Source organism: Anabrus simplex, chromosome 1 (genome assembly GCF_040414725.1).
Source record: "Anabrus simplex isolate iqAnaSimp1 chromosome 1, ASM4041472v1, whole genome shotgun sequence".
Classification (NCBI taxonomy): Eukaryota; Metazoa; Arthropoda; class Insecta; order Orthoptera; family Tettigoniidae; genus Anabrus; species Anabrus simplex.
The window spans coordinates 710748029-710762565 of NC_090265.1; the positions used below are offsets into that span (position 1 = coordinate 710748029).

Below are 14537 nucleotides of genomic sequence, written 5' to 3' on the forward strand. Positions count from 1 at the left end.
GCAGTCGCTTAAGTGCGGCCAGTATCCAGTATCGGGAGATAGTAGGTTCGAACCCCACTGTCGGCAGCCCTGAAAATGGTTTTCCATGGTTTCCCATTTTCACACCAGGTAAATGCTGGGGCTGTACCTTAATTAAGGCCACAGCCACTTCCTTCCCACTTCTAGCCCTTTCCTGTCCCATCGTCGCCGTAAGACCTATCTGTGTCGGTGCGATGTAAAACAACTAGCAATAATTCGAATATGCATTTCTTGTGCGCATATGCAATGTTCGTACCATATAAGTGTATTATTTTAATTCCTTAGCATTTGGAAACTAAATTGTGTAACTTATAATATTATTATTATTCTAATAACCCTTTTGAGGGTACAATAAATCAGCTTTGGTTACTTTTCTATGCATTTAACTTTCTTCGTTTCCAAACTTCCTTCATTTTCTGGGAATGTTGTTCCTTTTCCTCTTGAGTCCATTTTCTTCCAGTTGTTAATTTCTTTCTCTCCTGAAATCCTGCCTTTCCTGTTATTTCTTTGAAATGTGCTCTGTTTTCTACCATATCTATTTTAATTCCAGCATTTTTCACATCCTTCTCAATTTCAGTGAACCATGTTGGCTTGGATTTGTAACTGTTCAATAAGTTGAAGATTTGTTTAGTTAGTCTATTGTTATTCAGTCTATAAATGTGTCCAAAAAACTGGAGTCTTCTTTTCCTCATTACAGTTGTCAGTTTTTCAACTTTTAAATATAGCTCTCTGTTTGACCATAGTCTAAATTTTGCAATGTTGTTCCTTTTAGGTCCCAGTATTTTTCTCAAAATTCTTCTTTCAACTTTTTCTTATTTTTCAAGATCCCCAATTCTGGTAAATTTAAGAGTTTCTGATGCATATAAAATTTCTGGCCGGGCCACTGTTTGATAATGTCTTAACTTCAAGTTCCAGGATAAGAATTTCTTATTGACTATAATTTTTGTCATATGGAACATTTCCATTTTGTTTACTCTTATATCTATAGCTACCTTTTCTTTTGTGTTGTCTGTTATCCATTCTCCCATGTATTTAAAGCAATCTATCCGAGATATTATGTTATTGTTAATTGTGATATTTTGAGGGGCATTCATGATGTTTGTCATGAACTTTGTTTTTTCAAATGATATTTGCAATCCTATTTTGGCCGCTTGTTTATTTAATTCTCATATTTGTTCTTGAGCATTATCTAATGAGTCTGTAATTAGTGCCATGTCATCTGTGAAAGATAAACAATCTACAAAGATTTTATTTGGATTTCTTCCTAGTTGAACACCTTTAGTATTGATGGCTTTCGTCCATTCTCAAACTACCTTCTCTAATGCACAGTTGAAGAGTAGACGTGACAAACCGTCTCCCAGTCAGACACCTGAACTTATTTCAAATGGTTTTGAGAGTTCACGCAGAAAATTTTACTTTGGATGTTGTGTTTGTTTATGTTGCTTTAACTATTTCAGTTGTTTTATTATTAAGTCCAAATTCCTTTAAAATATCAAATAGAGGACCCTACTTCTATCAGTTGAATCATAGGCCTTTTTAAAGTCAACAAAAGTGATTACCGTAAAGTGTGGTAACTTGGGACCCTAAAAATTTTCCAGACTATGCTACAAACCGAGTTTTGTAGATATCTCAGTAATTTTCATATATGAAGGTTGGTGAGATGTAAGATAAACAGAATCCATTACTACCTGAGTAGTTTTGAACTTTCTAAGGTGTATTATATAGAATAAAATGACTGTCCCAAGTTATAATCAAGTTCATGTAACTTGGGACACTTTATGATTTCAATAAAAGTGGCTGGTTGATTATAGTTTGACTCAAGTTAGGGCCTGTAATGGTAACATGGGACATGATAAGGCTTTCAGACAACATGAAATGCATCGTTAGGCTACATATTGGATATTTTAATATAAAAAATTACAAATTAGGCTACATCGAACACTTAAAATAATAATAATAATAATAATAATAATAATAATAATAATAATAATAATAATCATTGTAATTAAATACAATCTTGTAGTACAAAATAAACTTCTAACTTTCCTTATCAAGGAAATGAGGAGCCATTTTCAATTATTGCAGGGGGAGGGGGGCAAATTTCTTAGCACCACTACTGCCTATATTGTCTACATTGTCTAATAAAACAAGGTCTAGCAGATTAAAATCACTGTATACACAGTATTTACCAAGTAGGTACTCGTACAAATGAAATGAAATGGCGTATAGCTTTTAGTGCCAAGAGTGTCCGAGGACATGTTTGGCTCGCCAGATGCAGGTCTTTTGATTTGACTCCCGTAGGTGACCTGTGCGTTTTGGTGAGGTTGAAATGGTGATGAAGATGACACATACACCCATCCCCCGTGCCAGTGAAATTAACCAATGATGGTTAAAATTCCTGACCCCGCCAGGAATCGAACCCAGTACACCTGTGACCAAAGGCCAGCACGCTAACCATTCAGCCATGGAGCCAGACAGTACTCGTACATTCAACTTGAATCTTAAAATGATTTCATAGTCCAAGTTAAAATCTAAAATCGAAAAACACTGTTTCTTCAAGTTACAAGAGTCCCATTTCTTAAATCCTCTCCTGCTATATTTGTTAAAAATCTTCTGTTGCCAGCATCATTAATGGAAGAGGGAAATACTCCTCAAGGTATAATCCTATGACTGTATTGAAATATGCAGAACTTTTTCATTTGTAATAATCTAGTACAAACATGTATTCTTATTTTGTTCCTTTAGAACTGGCATGAGGAAAGCAACAGGAAACTACCTTACTCCTCATTTCCCTAGTATGCCTCTTCAGTGATGCCTAGGCCATCTATGACAGCTGATGGCAGAGTTGTTGAGGATCCAGCCACCCTTAGAGCTGAAGACTGAACATACAACATACATGAACTGACTCCCTTTTAAGTAACGTGGCCAGGTTTGGCAGCTGTTGCTGTGCGTCTAGACATCTAGACCTTGAGGAGTATTTCCCTTAACGCGTGCTAGCAACAGAAGTTTTTTAACGACTATTGCAGGATTTTAAAAATGAGAGTGTTTAAATGTTAGAAGAAACGATGTTTTTTGATTTCCAATTTTAAATTGGACTATGAAGTCATTTTAAGATTCTAGTTGAATTTACTTGACACATACTGTGTATACAGTGTTTTTAATGTGTTAGACCTTATTTTAAATGATTATTATTTTTGTGCACACCGTTATGTAGACAATGTCTTATTTATGGCTATTTTAATTTAGGCTGTTATAATAGCTGAGGATGGTTCTTAGGAGCCGAAACACATACCCTGTTTTTTGTAAATATAACTGATCACTAAGAGTGATTGTAAGGCTGTATTGATTTGGTGGATCTCCCCAACCGTTATAATTCAGATTTCGGAGCCAGTACGGAACAAGGATGAAGTTTTAACTTGTAATGCCAAGGATTGTGCGGTAGAAATTAATATTCCTCTGTGGAATAGCGTTGCCTACGTGATATACAAGGCCTGGAAGAACGGGTACTTTTCCACCAGAATGCGAGACACTTGAAGTTTGTAGTCTCACCGCTAGATGTCAGGTTTGTGGGCTGTTGTCAGTCTACTAGAACTGTAACTTGGTGCAAGATTCGCGCTACAAGTGTGATGAATTTGTAGTTTATTAATGGTTTTAGAGGTAGCGTATCTTTTGGCGTGCTATAGGCTCTGTGCATTAATGGGAGAACAGTACTGCTGCACTGCCTGTGGCGAACATTGTAAGTTATCGTGTGTCGCCGCACAATCTGCTGTAGTCTCATCGTATGTTGCAATGGTCAACTGAATAATAACAGTGGGACTTCATAGTGTTTTATATGACAGATATCAGCCTAATTCTTCCAAGTTTGCAGAAAGTGGTCATATTTACAAGACAAGAAGAAAGTTCGCAGGAAATAGGAATAGAGTAGTAATTGCTAATGTGACAAGAGAAACATCGGTTCACTAGCGGGTTCAAACCCGGCAGAGGTAGTCGGATTGTTGAAGGGCAGAAAAAAGTCCATTCAACACTCCATGTCGTACGATGTCGGCATGTAAAAGATCTCTGGTGACACATTTGGTGTTTACCCGACAAAATTCATTAAATCTCAGCCATAAACGCCCAAGAGAGTTCCGGTTTACTCGGTCTGCCGTCTAGTAGGCCTAGAGTAAAATGGAACGCCGAAATTGATGAGCAGACAGCCAGATGACGTCACATTGAAATGTCTGCACACGGTGGCTGAGGCCACACGATGATGATGATGATGATGATGATGATTATTATTATTATTATTATTATTATTATTATTATTATTATTATTATTTTTATTATTATTATTATTAGGGGCAATGTGGTGATAATATTCAAGTACACATTCAACAATGCTGTCTTCAGAAAAAAAATATAGTTTTGACCATTTCGAATACGATATCACGTTAGCGAAGGTAAATGTTACTAGGGTGTGTATTTTTATTCCTTGTTTGATAGTGTGTTTTTTACAGTTATGTTCTTCTTCTTCTTATTATTTTATGACCACATAGGATCACTTTAGTCTGTCCGTCGTTCAGGTCTCTTTGGAGGTATTGTTCGGGCTTTGCGGTCTTCCCAGTATTTCTTCAGACGCTCCGATCTTCGTGCCCTTTCCTCAGTTGAAAATATGCGTGTTGTTGGTTTGTTTTGTGTAAGGGTAAAGCGGAGGTTTGTATTCTTGAGTTTTGTATTCAGTTTTAACTCATTTGTGGTGCCTTCTGTTGTAAGGCCTATTTCCTTCAGATCCTCTCTTATGTTATGTTAAGTTATGTTATAATGTAATATTTGTATTGAACTTGTGTGTTCGACAGACTGAAAAGCTTTTAAGTTACAACCCTGTGAATGGTCGTGCCTTTGTATCTCAAATGCAGGAAAAGAGAAATTTAACAAGGGGAGCAGATTAGAATGACTTTTTCAGGTAAAAAAGGCAGAGGCTTGGTGTTGGAAGAATTGAAATTCCTGATTTTGAAATTGCATGTCCATTATCAAAAAAAACTTAACATCAGGAGAAAAATAAAAATTACTCAAAGTTGGCAATGAATGATTATTTACAGTATATTTCTGTATTTATAACACCAGTGATGAAGTCCACATCTGTAGTGTAATGGTTAGTGCTATTATCCGCCATCCTCGGGTCCCGGTTTGATTCCCGAAACTGCCAGAAATGCAAGATTGGCTGTAGGGCTGTTATGTGGTTAAAAAGGTGTATGCAGCTCATTTCCACTAGGAGTGTCCCTTAAAAGATTTGCACTACCTCGGGATGAGGACACGAATTTACGTATGATTACGCATTTGTAAAATAAGGTATTTCTGTGAACTATTGGTATTGTGTAATGTAGGCCTATTTCTGTAATTATATTTCTATATACTGCATTTTAAAATTAATTATGTGCGGTCGTGACTGAATACTATATTAGTTCACACGTTGCTCTGTATTTAAATGTTATCATCATCATCATTATTATTATATCTTGTATGTTGGGTATTCAGACCAAAGGCTGGTTTGATCCTCCACATCTCCACCAACAGCTGTCATAAATAGCCTAGGTGTCACTGAAGTGGCATACTAGGGAAATAAGGAGGAAGGTAGTTTCCCGTTGCTTTCCTCACCGGGCCAGAAGTTGCCATTACATATCAGTCTGCCAAGCTCACTGAAATGCATACACAAACTGACCCTATGAACGATGTTTTAATAGCATTCATTACAGGGACTGGCTGCATAAGGAATGGTATTACAAGCATCACTCATACCTCCGTCACTTTCAAACTGTCAAAGCCAAGGATGGGACTGGGACAGGACAATGAAAGTAACAAATTTATTCTGGCCTATACCAGAAGACACAGAACACTATAAACTCTACATCTCTCAGACTACAATAGTGTGTCTACTAGTGTGCTTTAAAAAAGATGGCCTATTGCAGCTTACTTTGCAAATATAGCATTGCTATAATAATTTGTTTGCAATAACCTATTTGTGAAAATGAAATCCACAGCCTGTTTCCAGACATTTAACTGGGTCAGGAATGGAATGTATGAAGCCCCATCTAGTGACGAGGATAGGAGTTGTGCTGGCTGCCGAAGCCTGTCGCACTCCTTTGGGGCAATGATTAATGACTGACAGATGAAATGAAATGATATTGAAGAGTGTTGTTGGAATGAAAAATGACAGGGAAAACTGGAGTACCAGGAGAAAAACCTGTCCCACCTCCGCTTTGTCGAGTATAAATCTAAAATGGAGTGACCGGAATTTGAACCACGGAGCCCAGAGGTGAGGTGCCAGTGCGCTGTTGCCTGAACCTCGGAGGCTTCTGCAATATCCTATTTGTAAAATAAAATAAAAAAGTTTTGTAAAGTGTTATTTTGTATTAAATATTTAAACCAAGTTACTTCTTGCGATTTACTGCTAAGATCCACCGTCTTTTGAAATCATTTTCGCTAGATCGTGAAAGAAAGCTCTGTATTACAGTATCTATTAATGCAGCCAACAGTAAGCACATAGTTATGCCAGAATGTTAAGGCATTAAAAAATAATAATCTAAAGACAGCACTATAAAATGATTGAATAAATCTATGCAAACATCGCACATACTCCAGCTCCTCATGGTCAGTTGTTGATGAACATGCCTTTAAGTAGTTCTCGTAGTATCCACCCGCAGCAGCACACTACTATATGCACGGAGCCAATAGTTGTAAGAATTTTAGAAGCCTTATAGATGCATCCTGTCATCGGTTTTTCCTTCATTAATTACAACTTTAATAATTTTTCATTCTTATTCCATCTTTTAGTTTTGATCCTCATTTTTATTTTGTAGTTTACTCATGTCATTTATAGGTTGCTATTTCGTTTTCGTATGTACTAAAACACCAAGACTATCATTAATTATTTATGGCAGCGATGATTACTGTGGTTTTGCAGTCATTAATGTGATAATTCTTGTAAGGCGAAGTCATTAGAGCACAATATAGTGTACCATTCCATTGTTCTCGAAGCATTTCGGCAGGATCGATTTACGCGCAATTACCCGTAATGGAGTTAGATACAACACATAAATTCTTGAAATGTCAAAGGAAATGGTATCACGGAAATAAGGAAACAGTTATGATCGTGATGGCATATCACGATCATAACTGTTTCCTTATTTCCATTACTACAAGCCTTTATACATTTAAAATATGTGTTATATATCAACATAAATAATATAGTTGCGTCAAATACGCAAGAAATAAGAAGGATTAAGTAAGCCATACATTGAGAAGAAGGCATTGAACAAGCCTTGGCTTAGAAAACGAGAAAACGAATTTAATGCAACAGCTATAAGTATTAATCCAACTAGCAATTAATAGCCATTAGAAGAAGATAAGACTACAGTAGACATGTTGATGATGATGATGATGCTTGTTGTTTTAACGGGCCTAACATCGAAGGTCATCGGCCCCAAAGTAGACACCTTGGGAATCTAAAGAAAAGCCAATATTAAACCTGTCTACAGATTACATGTTAATGTTAGCAGGCTTAGTATTTGTCATAATGTCCCAGATGATGTCATATATGTACTTGATTCTGTTTAATGCACAAGACAAGCTCAAGATGATTTTCTAAGAAGCAGAAGGATGACTGTTCGGGGCCATGCCAGCCAAGATGACCGAAGGAGAGAGTGATGTTCCCATTAATGACTCTATGGAACCCGGTGAAGGATGGAGCCTGACCACAGTGGACAGAGGACCAAAACCAACATGTTCCCGACCGCTTAAAGGAAAGAAGTTAAGTTTCATATCACATTAAACATAACAGCTAGGTTACATGTAATGTAGTAGAGTTGCATTTTGTTGAATACGGAATAGGTCGATTGAATCTTCAAAATAAACCAGCGTAAGTTATTGCGAGTGACTTGATAATATATGAATGTTGTGATGGAGTTAAGTTCTCTTCAGAAGAAACCAGACCATCCAAATGATAGGGAAAGTGACTTAAGAAGATATCATTGTTATTTCAGTAATGTTATATGATCATATCAGAATTTGCCATGATATGAAGGCAATGATTAGGAATAGAATACAGTAATATTTTAAAAGAAATGTAGGATATGTTTGTAAAATGTGAAGGTTATGTCATCACACGTAATTGACAGGAGGTTAGATATGGATATCAAAACAATATGAAGACTTGTTAATGTTGTAAGTGAAGTTCGTGATCCGAAGGTGCATTTAAATGAGAAAGGAGTTACTTATTCATTGATACGAGATATTTGAGATGAATATCTGATATACTTTGAAGAGATATGATATGAAATGAAATGGAAAAAGAGAGTTATGAAACGACGATATAAGAGAAAATGAAGAAATGGAATGAATATGTTGCTGCGATGATTTCATGAAAGAATATGAAATATTTTGAGGAGGTTATGAAGAATATTGGCGTAAACTCAGATCAAATGTATTTTTGGGAGCAATAGTTGCATGTTATTGATGGAGATTCCTTATCAGATATTAAAGATAGCTTGACGTGTCACTTATATGGTGATATCGCAGGAATGAATCATCGAAATGAATTCTGTTAGGGTAAATTAGTCACTTAATTCCATATTTTCAACGTTATAATCCTACAGTAGAGTATTGTATTCTAAAATATGTGTTATGATAGATGTTGATAGTTACGATTAAACATTCGTACGTCTTTCCAGTTATTTATATTGGATAATAGTCACTTGTAATCCTTGATAACGGTATTCCCTAATGTCTAGTTAAATCGTAGAAGATTGTAGATTTAATTTCCATTGCAGTTATGATTTCTGTGGTTATTTTTGAGACATATTTGTCTTGATTTGAAGATTAAGTTGATGTTGAATGCAACAGTAGTTCTTATGGCGACGATGGGATAGGCAAGGCCTAGGAGTTGGAAGGAAGCGGCCGTGGCCTTAATTAAGGTACAGCCCCAGCATTTGCCTGGTGTAAAGATCTATCTGTGTCGGCGCGACGTAAAGCCACTAGCAAAAAATGGAAAAAAAAGAAAAAGAAAAAAAAAAGAAAATATAAACGCTAGAGCTGGGTCGGTTCCTTAAAATATTATAGACTGATAGGTATGTAATATATTAAGTCTTGTGTGATTTAAAAATATTCATTTTAATGTAATTTTACCCCTTCTTTATAGTATTTTCGTGAGTTTATCTGGTGAATATCAACATGTTTTTCCAAATTGGTCAGCCCATAAACCTGACATCTAGCGGCATATTCTGAAACAGACTGCAACCCCATCAAGTGACCAGCATTTCCAGGCCTTGTATATTATGTAGGCAATGGGAATAGTTATTGATTTTGATTGCTGATTTATTTTAATTTAGAACTATGTATATATTTACATAAGTTAATACTTTCTAGAATTGTTAATCCTAAAGGCTACTGTAAGCTGAAATTATAAATTTAATTGTATCATTATGCTTTTTCCATGAGGCAACCTTCAACTGAGGAAAGTTTTCATAAATAAAATATTTGCCAAGATAGTGTGATGACAGATTGCTTATAGATCAGGACTTGTAGCAGTCTAGCTCACTTTTGTGATCTGCAGTAGATATTTAGATAAATGGTAGTACTTACCACAAGGGTATTGTTCAATATGTTTGCCTTCTGCTCTTGTGATTAAACATCATTGTTCAGTTAGAGTTTTAAAATTCTTCAAGTGTTTCAGGTCATTAAAAGTTTCTAGATTTGTGTTTATATTCGGTCTAGGGAATCCGATTAAAGTAATATTGTTCGTACATAATGACATACTGCTTTAAGTTTGTGAGTGTAGTTACAACAGCTCTCTCTCTCTTTATGGTAGTGTATCAATCTCCGAATTCCAAGATGTTCGGTTCCAACTCAGCAAACCTGGACGGATTTTTGAAGGGCCGAAAAAACTCCATTCGCCACTCTATGTCGTACAATGTCAATGTGTAACAGACCTCCAGTAACCCGTCTGGTGTTGATCTGACAAAATTTATTGAAACTCAGCCATGGATCGTATAAGAGAGATCTGGTAGAGTGAAACAAAACTTCAAAATTGATGCGCAGAAAGCCTAGATGACATCAGATCAAAATGCGTGCACACGGTAATTGAGGCAAGCTCTTAGTAGCAGTATTAATTAAATTAATTGTATTTCTCTATCAAACTTGCAGGATTTTTCTATTAGTGGTTTGTATGAAATATATTTTGAAGCCACTAACTTTTCAGTCATAATTTTGGCTGGATTGTTCAAGATTGACCTGACAGATTTTTCAGCCACGATAATGGCAAGTTGCTCCTGTCATTCGGCACAAATTGGGTGCTGTAGAAGCGTGTACTTAACTAAAGCAAGAACAGTGTGAGATCATGTGATTTCCAACACTTTGATATGTAGATACTGTAACACTGTTACAAATGAAGATTTGGGATAACACAGAGTTCCTTAATCTTGATTTGAATTGAGGCTCATTAAGGGGGAACTGTTGGGGTTGGAGTTCTAGGAAATGCAATCCAAACATTCCATACAGTTAACTCTTTCTTCCACCATCAAAACTATATAGCCACCAATATATGCTACACTTCCTGCCTTAATGGTTAGCAGTGGTGATGCTGAAAATGATACAAAAGTTTTTAAATAATGTGTAAATATGCTACCGAGCTCGATAGCTCCAGTCGCTTAAGTGCGGCCAGTATCCAGTATTCGGGAGATAGTAGGTTTGAACCCCACTGTCGGCAGCCCTGAAAATGGTTTTCCGTGGTTTCCCATTTTCACACCAGGCAAATGCTGTGGCTGTACTTTAATTAAGGCTACGGCCGCTTTCTTCCCACTCCTAGCCCTTTCCTGTCCCATCGTCGCCGTAAGACCTATCTGTGTCGGTGCGACGTAAAACAACTAGCAAAAAAATATAAATATGCTCAAAATTATAGTCACTTAATAATATTATAAAGCTCTGGTAATATACCTTCATCTATGGCTTACTGTTAGCATATCAGCAACAGTTGCCATGGAAACTTGGCTTTTCAGTTTGTACTTCCATTAAGAGGCAAATTCTTACATGACTCTTGTGTCCTTGGCAGCCAGCGCTGTAGTGGTGTTACGAAGAAACTTCCCTTTTTTTTTTTTTAAATGGGGTTTGCAAGCAATTGTCTAGGCTGCTTTAGTCTAGTTGGCTTTGGTTTATCCTATTATCTGATCCTTCTCAAGTTCCTATCTTTGTATGATGCATGTGACAAGACATGTGTTAGTCCAGTAATCTTCATAGCCTGAAACTCAAATTTTGATTACTTGCCCTGGAAATATGTTAAAATGATTTATATGTTGTATGATGTGGTAAATATATGTAGGCAGGTCGATAAGTATCTGAAATTTTGCTCTAATTTTCTTTAGGTTGACTCTATGGCGTCATGTGTTCACCAGCTGCTAGATGGCATTGTTGTCTACTTCTGTGGCAAGTTTCAGCATTATCAGAAATGTACAGCTTTCGCTGTTGCGACGTAAAGATAGCTGCGCCACTCTCTGTTTGCACCAAGGAAGAACAGCGTTCCATAATTCGTTTTTTGTGCTCTAAGGGTGAACCAGAAGTGGAAATTCATAGAAAGTTTTCAGCACAATACGGGGACAATAATTTGCCACAGCGATGTGTTTACCAGTGAATTGAACAGTTCAAAAGGGGTCACATGAGCATGAAGGATGAGGAAAGATCCGGGTGTCCGTCTACGACCGCAACTGATGCCAGTATTGAACAAATGCGTGATATGATCCTGAATAACAGACGAGTGACTGTTGATAACATGGCAACCCATATGCATATTAGCCACCCTTCTGCTGTTCTTCCTTGGTGTAAACAGAGAGTGGCGCAGCCATCTTTACGTCGCAACAGCAAAAGCTGTACATTTCTGATAATGCTGAAACTTGCCACAGAAGTAGACAACAGTGCCATCTAGCAGCTGGTGAACACATAACCCCATAGAGTCAACCTAAAGAAAATTGGACCAAAATTGCAGATACTTATTGACTTGCCCTCATATTTTTAAAATTTGGTCTGTAGTACCTGTGAAGGGAGTTGGTGTACTGTATATATGTATGTTTGTGTCACTGCAGTTTGGAAAGAGCACCTTTAACTGGAAGACTGGTGTGTTCAGTCAGTATCCACGGCCAGGATTGTTCCCAACACAGAAACCGAACAGTGACAAGCCTCGTCTCAATCAGATACGTGTTATGGGCTATTCCTTGAGGACCTTGCGCCATCGCTATACCGAATGGGTAAGATTTGACCGAGATACTCTGACTCCGGACTGGAGCCGTGTATATGCGAGGGAATTGTATGACCACAAATTAGATCCTAATGAGAACTTTAATCTCTCTGATCGAGAGATGTTAGAGGAACTCATGAGTATATTGAGCAAACAGCTGCGGGCTGGCTGGCGGTATAACCTACCAAAATCCTTCCTCAAGTTCTGTCCAGTGGTAATGGCATAACACCTCCTCTCAAAGTGCTATGCTGTATTAATACATGTACTGTCTGTTACAAATAAAACTTGACCACATTTTGTACCAAATATCTATCCTTCCTTTCAGGACATTCATGGAAAAATTTTGACACTCCTACGGAAGGTTTTCACTTGTATTTCTATGAATTGAGGTGCCCAGTGTGAGGGAGATATGTCACAAAATGTGGTAAATTCAGTTATTGCCATTTGTCATCACCTATTGCCATGCAACTTACGCTGTCATTACAAGATTTTCTAAGTAGATAACAGTCGCACTTTACACCTAACAACATTTTCACGAAGGAGGGAGCTTTGCTCCTGAGTACTACTTCCTTTTTTTGTGGGCATCAAACAGACAAATATATTATACGTCTAATAAAAACATTAAATTTACAGTATCATCTCGATAATCTGAGCTAATTTGGGGGGTGGGGTAGGAGGTACTTCCAATATAGAATAACTCAGACTACGCGGAGCAACACAGGGAAAAATAGTGAAACATGAAAAAGTCGGCAACGATTGAAGCTAAGGTCCTGTATTGCGGGGATGGTGAACGTATGACACATGTGCCACTAGGTGACACATAAACACGATTTCTGTGGCACGTCAGACAACATACTAACATGCTTGAATGTTTTCAAAATGTAAAAAATATGCAGAGAATCTAGAGAACGTAGCATATTTTAATATTATGCCATACTTTTTTTACAAATTTTATTACATTAAAGCTAAAGCAAATGCAATTCTTAAAATTCATCCATTTTTAAAATGTAATTTTTAGTGATATTTTCAAAATAAAATCATGAAACATTCCATCAAATGGATTTATATGTAATGCAATCTAACACCTAAATGAAGTCATATGATGAGTTTCCTGAGTATTTTAAAGTAAAATAACCGATAGCACACTAGACATTAAATAATAATAAACAAGGCCTTTCCTGCCATCCCTGCTGTATTGTCATTTCTTTCAGTGTTACGGCATGAATTAAGGTTATTTTTGAAAACCTCCTTAATTGACTACTAAAACTTCTTCCTCAATATCTTCTGTGGGTTCATTCAACACTTCAGTGATTGGTGCATCTCTAAGTTCATACTGCTCACTCTTCATCCATTCAGTAACTTCGATTTCACTAGCATCTTTACCAATAATACCAATCTGTGAGATTAGATCTGAGAAGTTTGGTATGTCATCTTCATTGCTGTCATCTGAGTTACTATCGGCAGACACAGCACTTCCTAAAACCATTTTCTTCCATGATTTTGTAAGTGTCTCTGGCTTTACTTCGTCCTATGATTCTGTTAACCAATACACTACGTCCCTCATGGTTATCTGTTTGAGGAAGTTTGTGATCTATTCCTCACGTTCTGTTGCTTCCAGGAGTGAATGTAGCAGACAGTGCCAATACTTTCTATTTAGACGTTCCAAAACACCCTGATCCGTAGATTGTATCAAACTTACATTTAGGGGACAAAATAAAGCACAAATTCCATCACATAGTAATTCCTGTTCATCTGGATGTGACCCTGTGTTGTCCAAAAATAAAACTGCTGTAATAGGCAGACTCTCCTTTCTCAAAAACATTTTCGTTTCAGGCACGACAACAAACACACACCTGATCTCGGTAGAGGGAAGGCAGAGCACGATGACATGGCGGCAGTAAGCAGGGAATGAAATACTGTAGAAAACTCATTTTAAATTTGCAAAAAGAAAAATTCAAATAAACATCAAACATTTGACAAAAAGCTTTCCTAACCTGACTAAATGATCTGAGAGAAAAAAATATGCAAGTCAACAATAAAAGTATGGGCAATATGTCACTTTTAATGAAAGTATCCAAGGCTCGTATTATTCTAAAACAACTTCCTTAGTAATCCCTCTGTTGATCTGCTAAGCCTAACATAGACATAAAGCTCAAAATTACAAGCCAGTCAGTTTGACATGCATTGCATGTAAGCTTTGGGAAAGCATTCTTTGTGATTATATTAGATATGTGTGCGAAATTAATAACTGGTTCGATAGAAG

At 36.9% G+C, this 14537-nt stretch overlaps 1 protein-coding gene across 3 annotated transcripts in view; it reads left to right on the plus strand.

The window, feature by feature from the left end:
* The window catches only part of Ids (iduronate 2-sulfatase), a 70953-nt gene extending 56643 nt beyond the window's left edge, over positions 1-14310 (plus strand). Inside the window, exons 7-8 of one of the 3 annotated variants that reach the window (XM_067136006.2) lie at positions 12123-12284; positions 14108-14310. In XM_067136006.2, the coding sequence (XP_066992107.2) occupies positions 12123-12284; positions 14108-14131 (186 nt within the window). In that variant the 3' untranslated portion in view covers positions 14132-14310. Of the gene's footprint in view, positions 1-7619; positions 9670-12122; positions 13257-14107 lie in introns of those variants that run through there. The other 2 variants (XM_067136005.2, XM_067136007.2) reach the window with 2 other exon arrangements.
* The last annotated feature ends 227 nt before the right edge of the window (positions 14311-14537 follow it).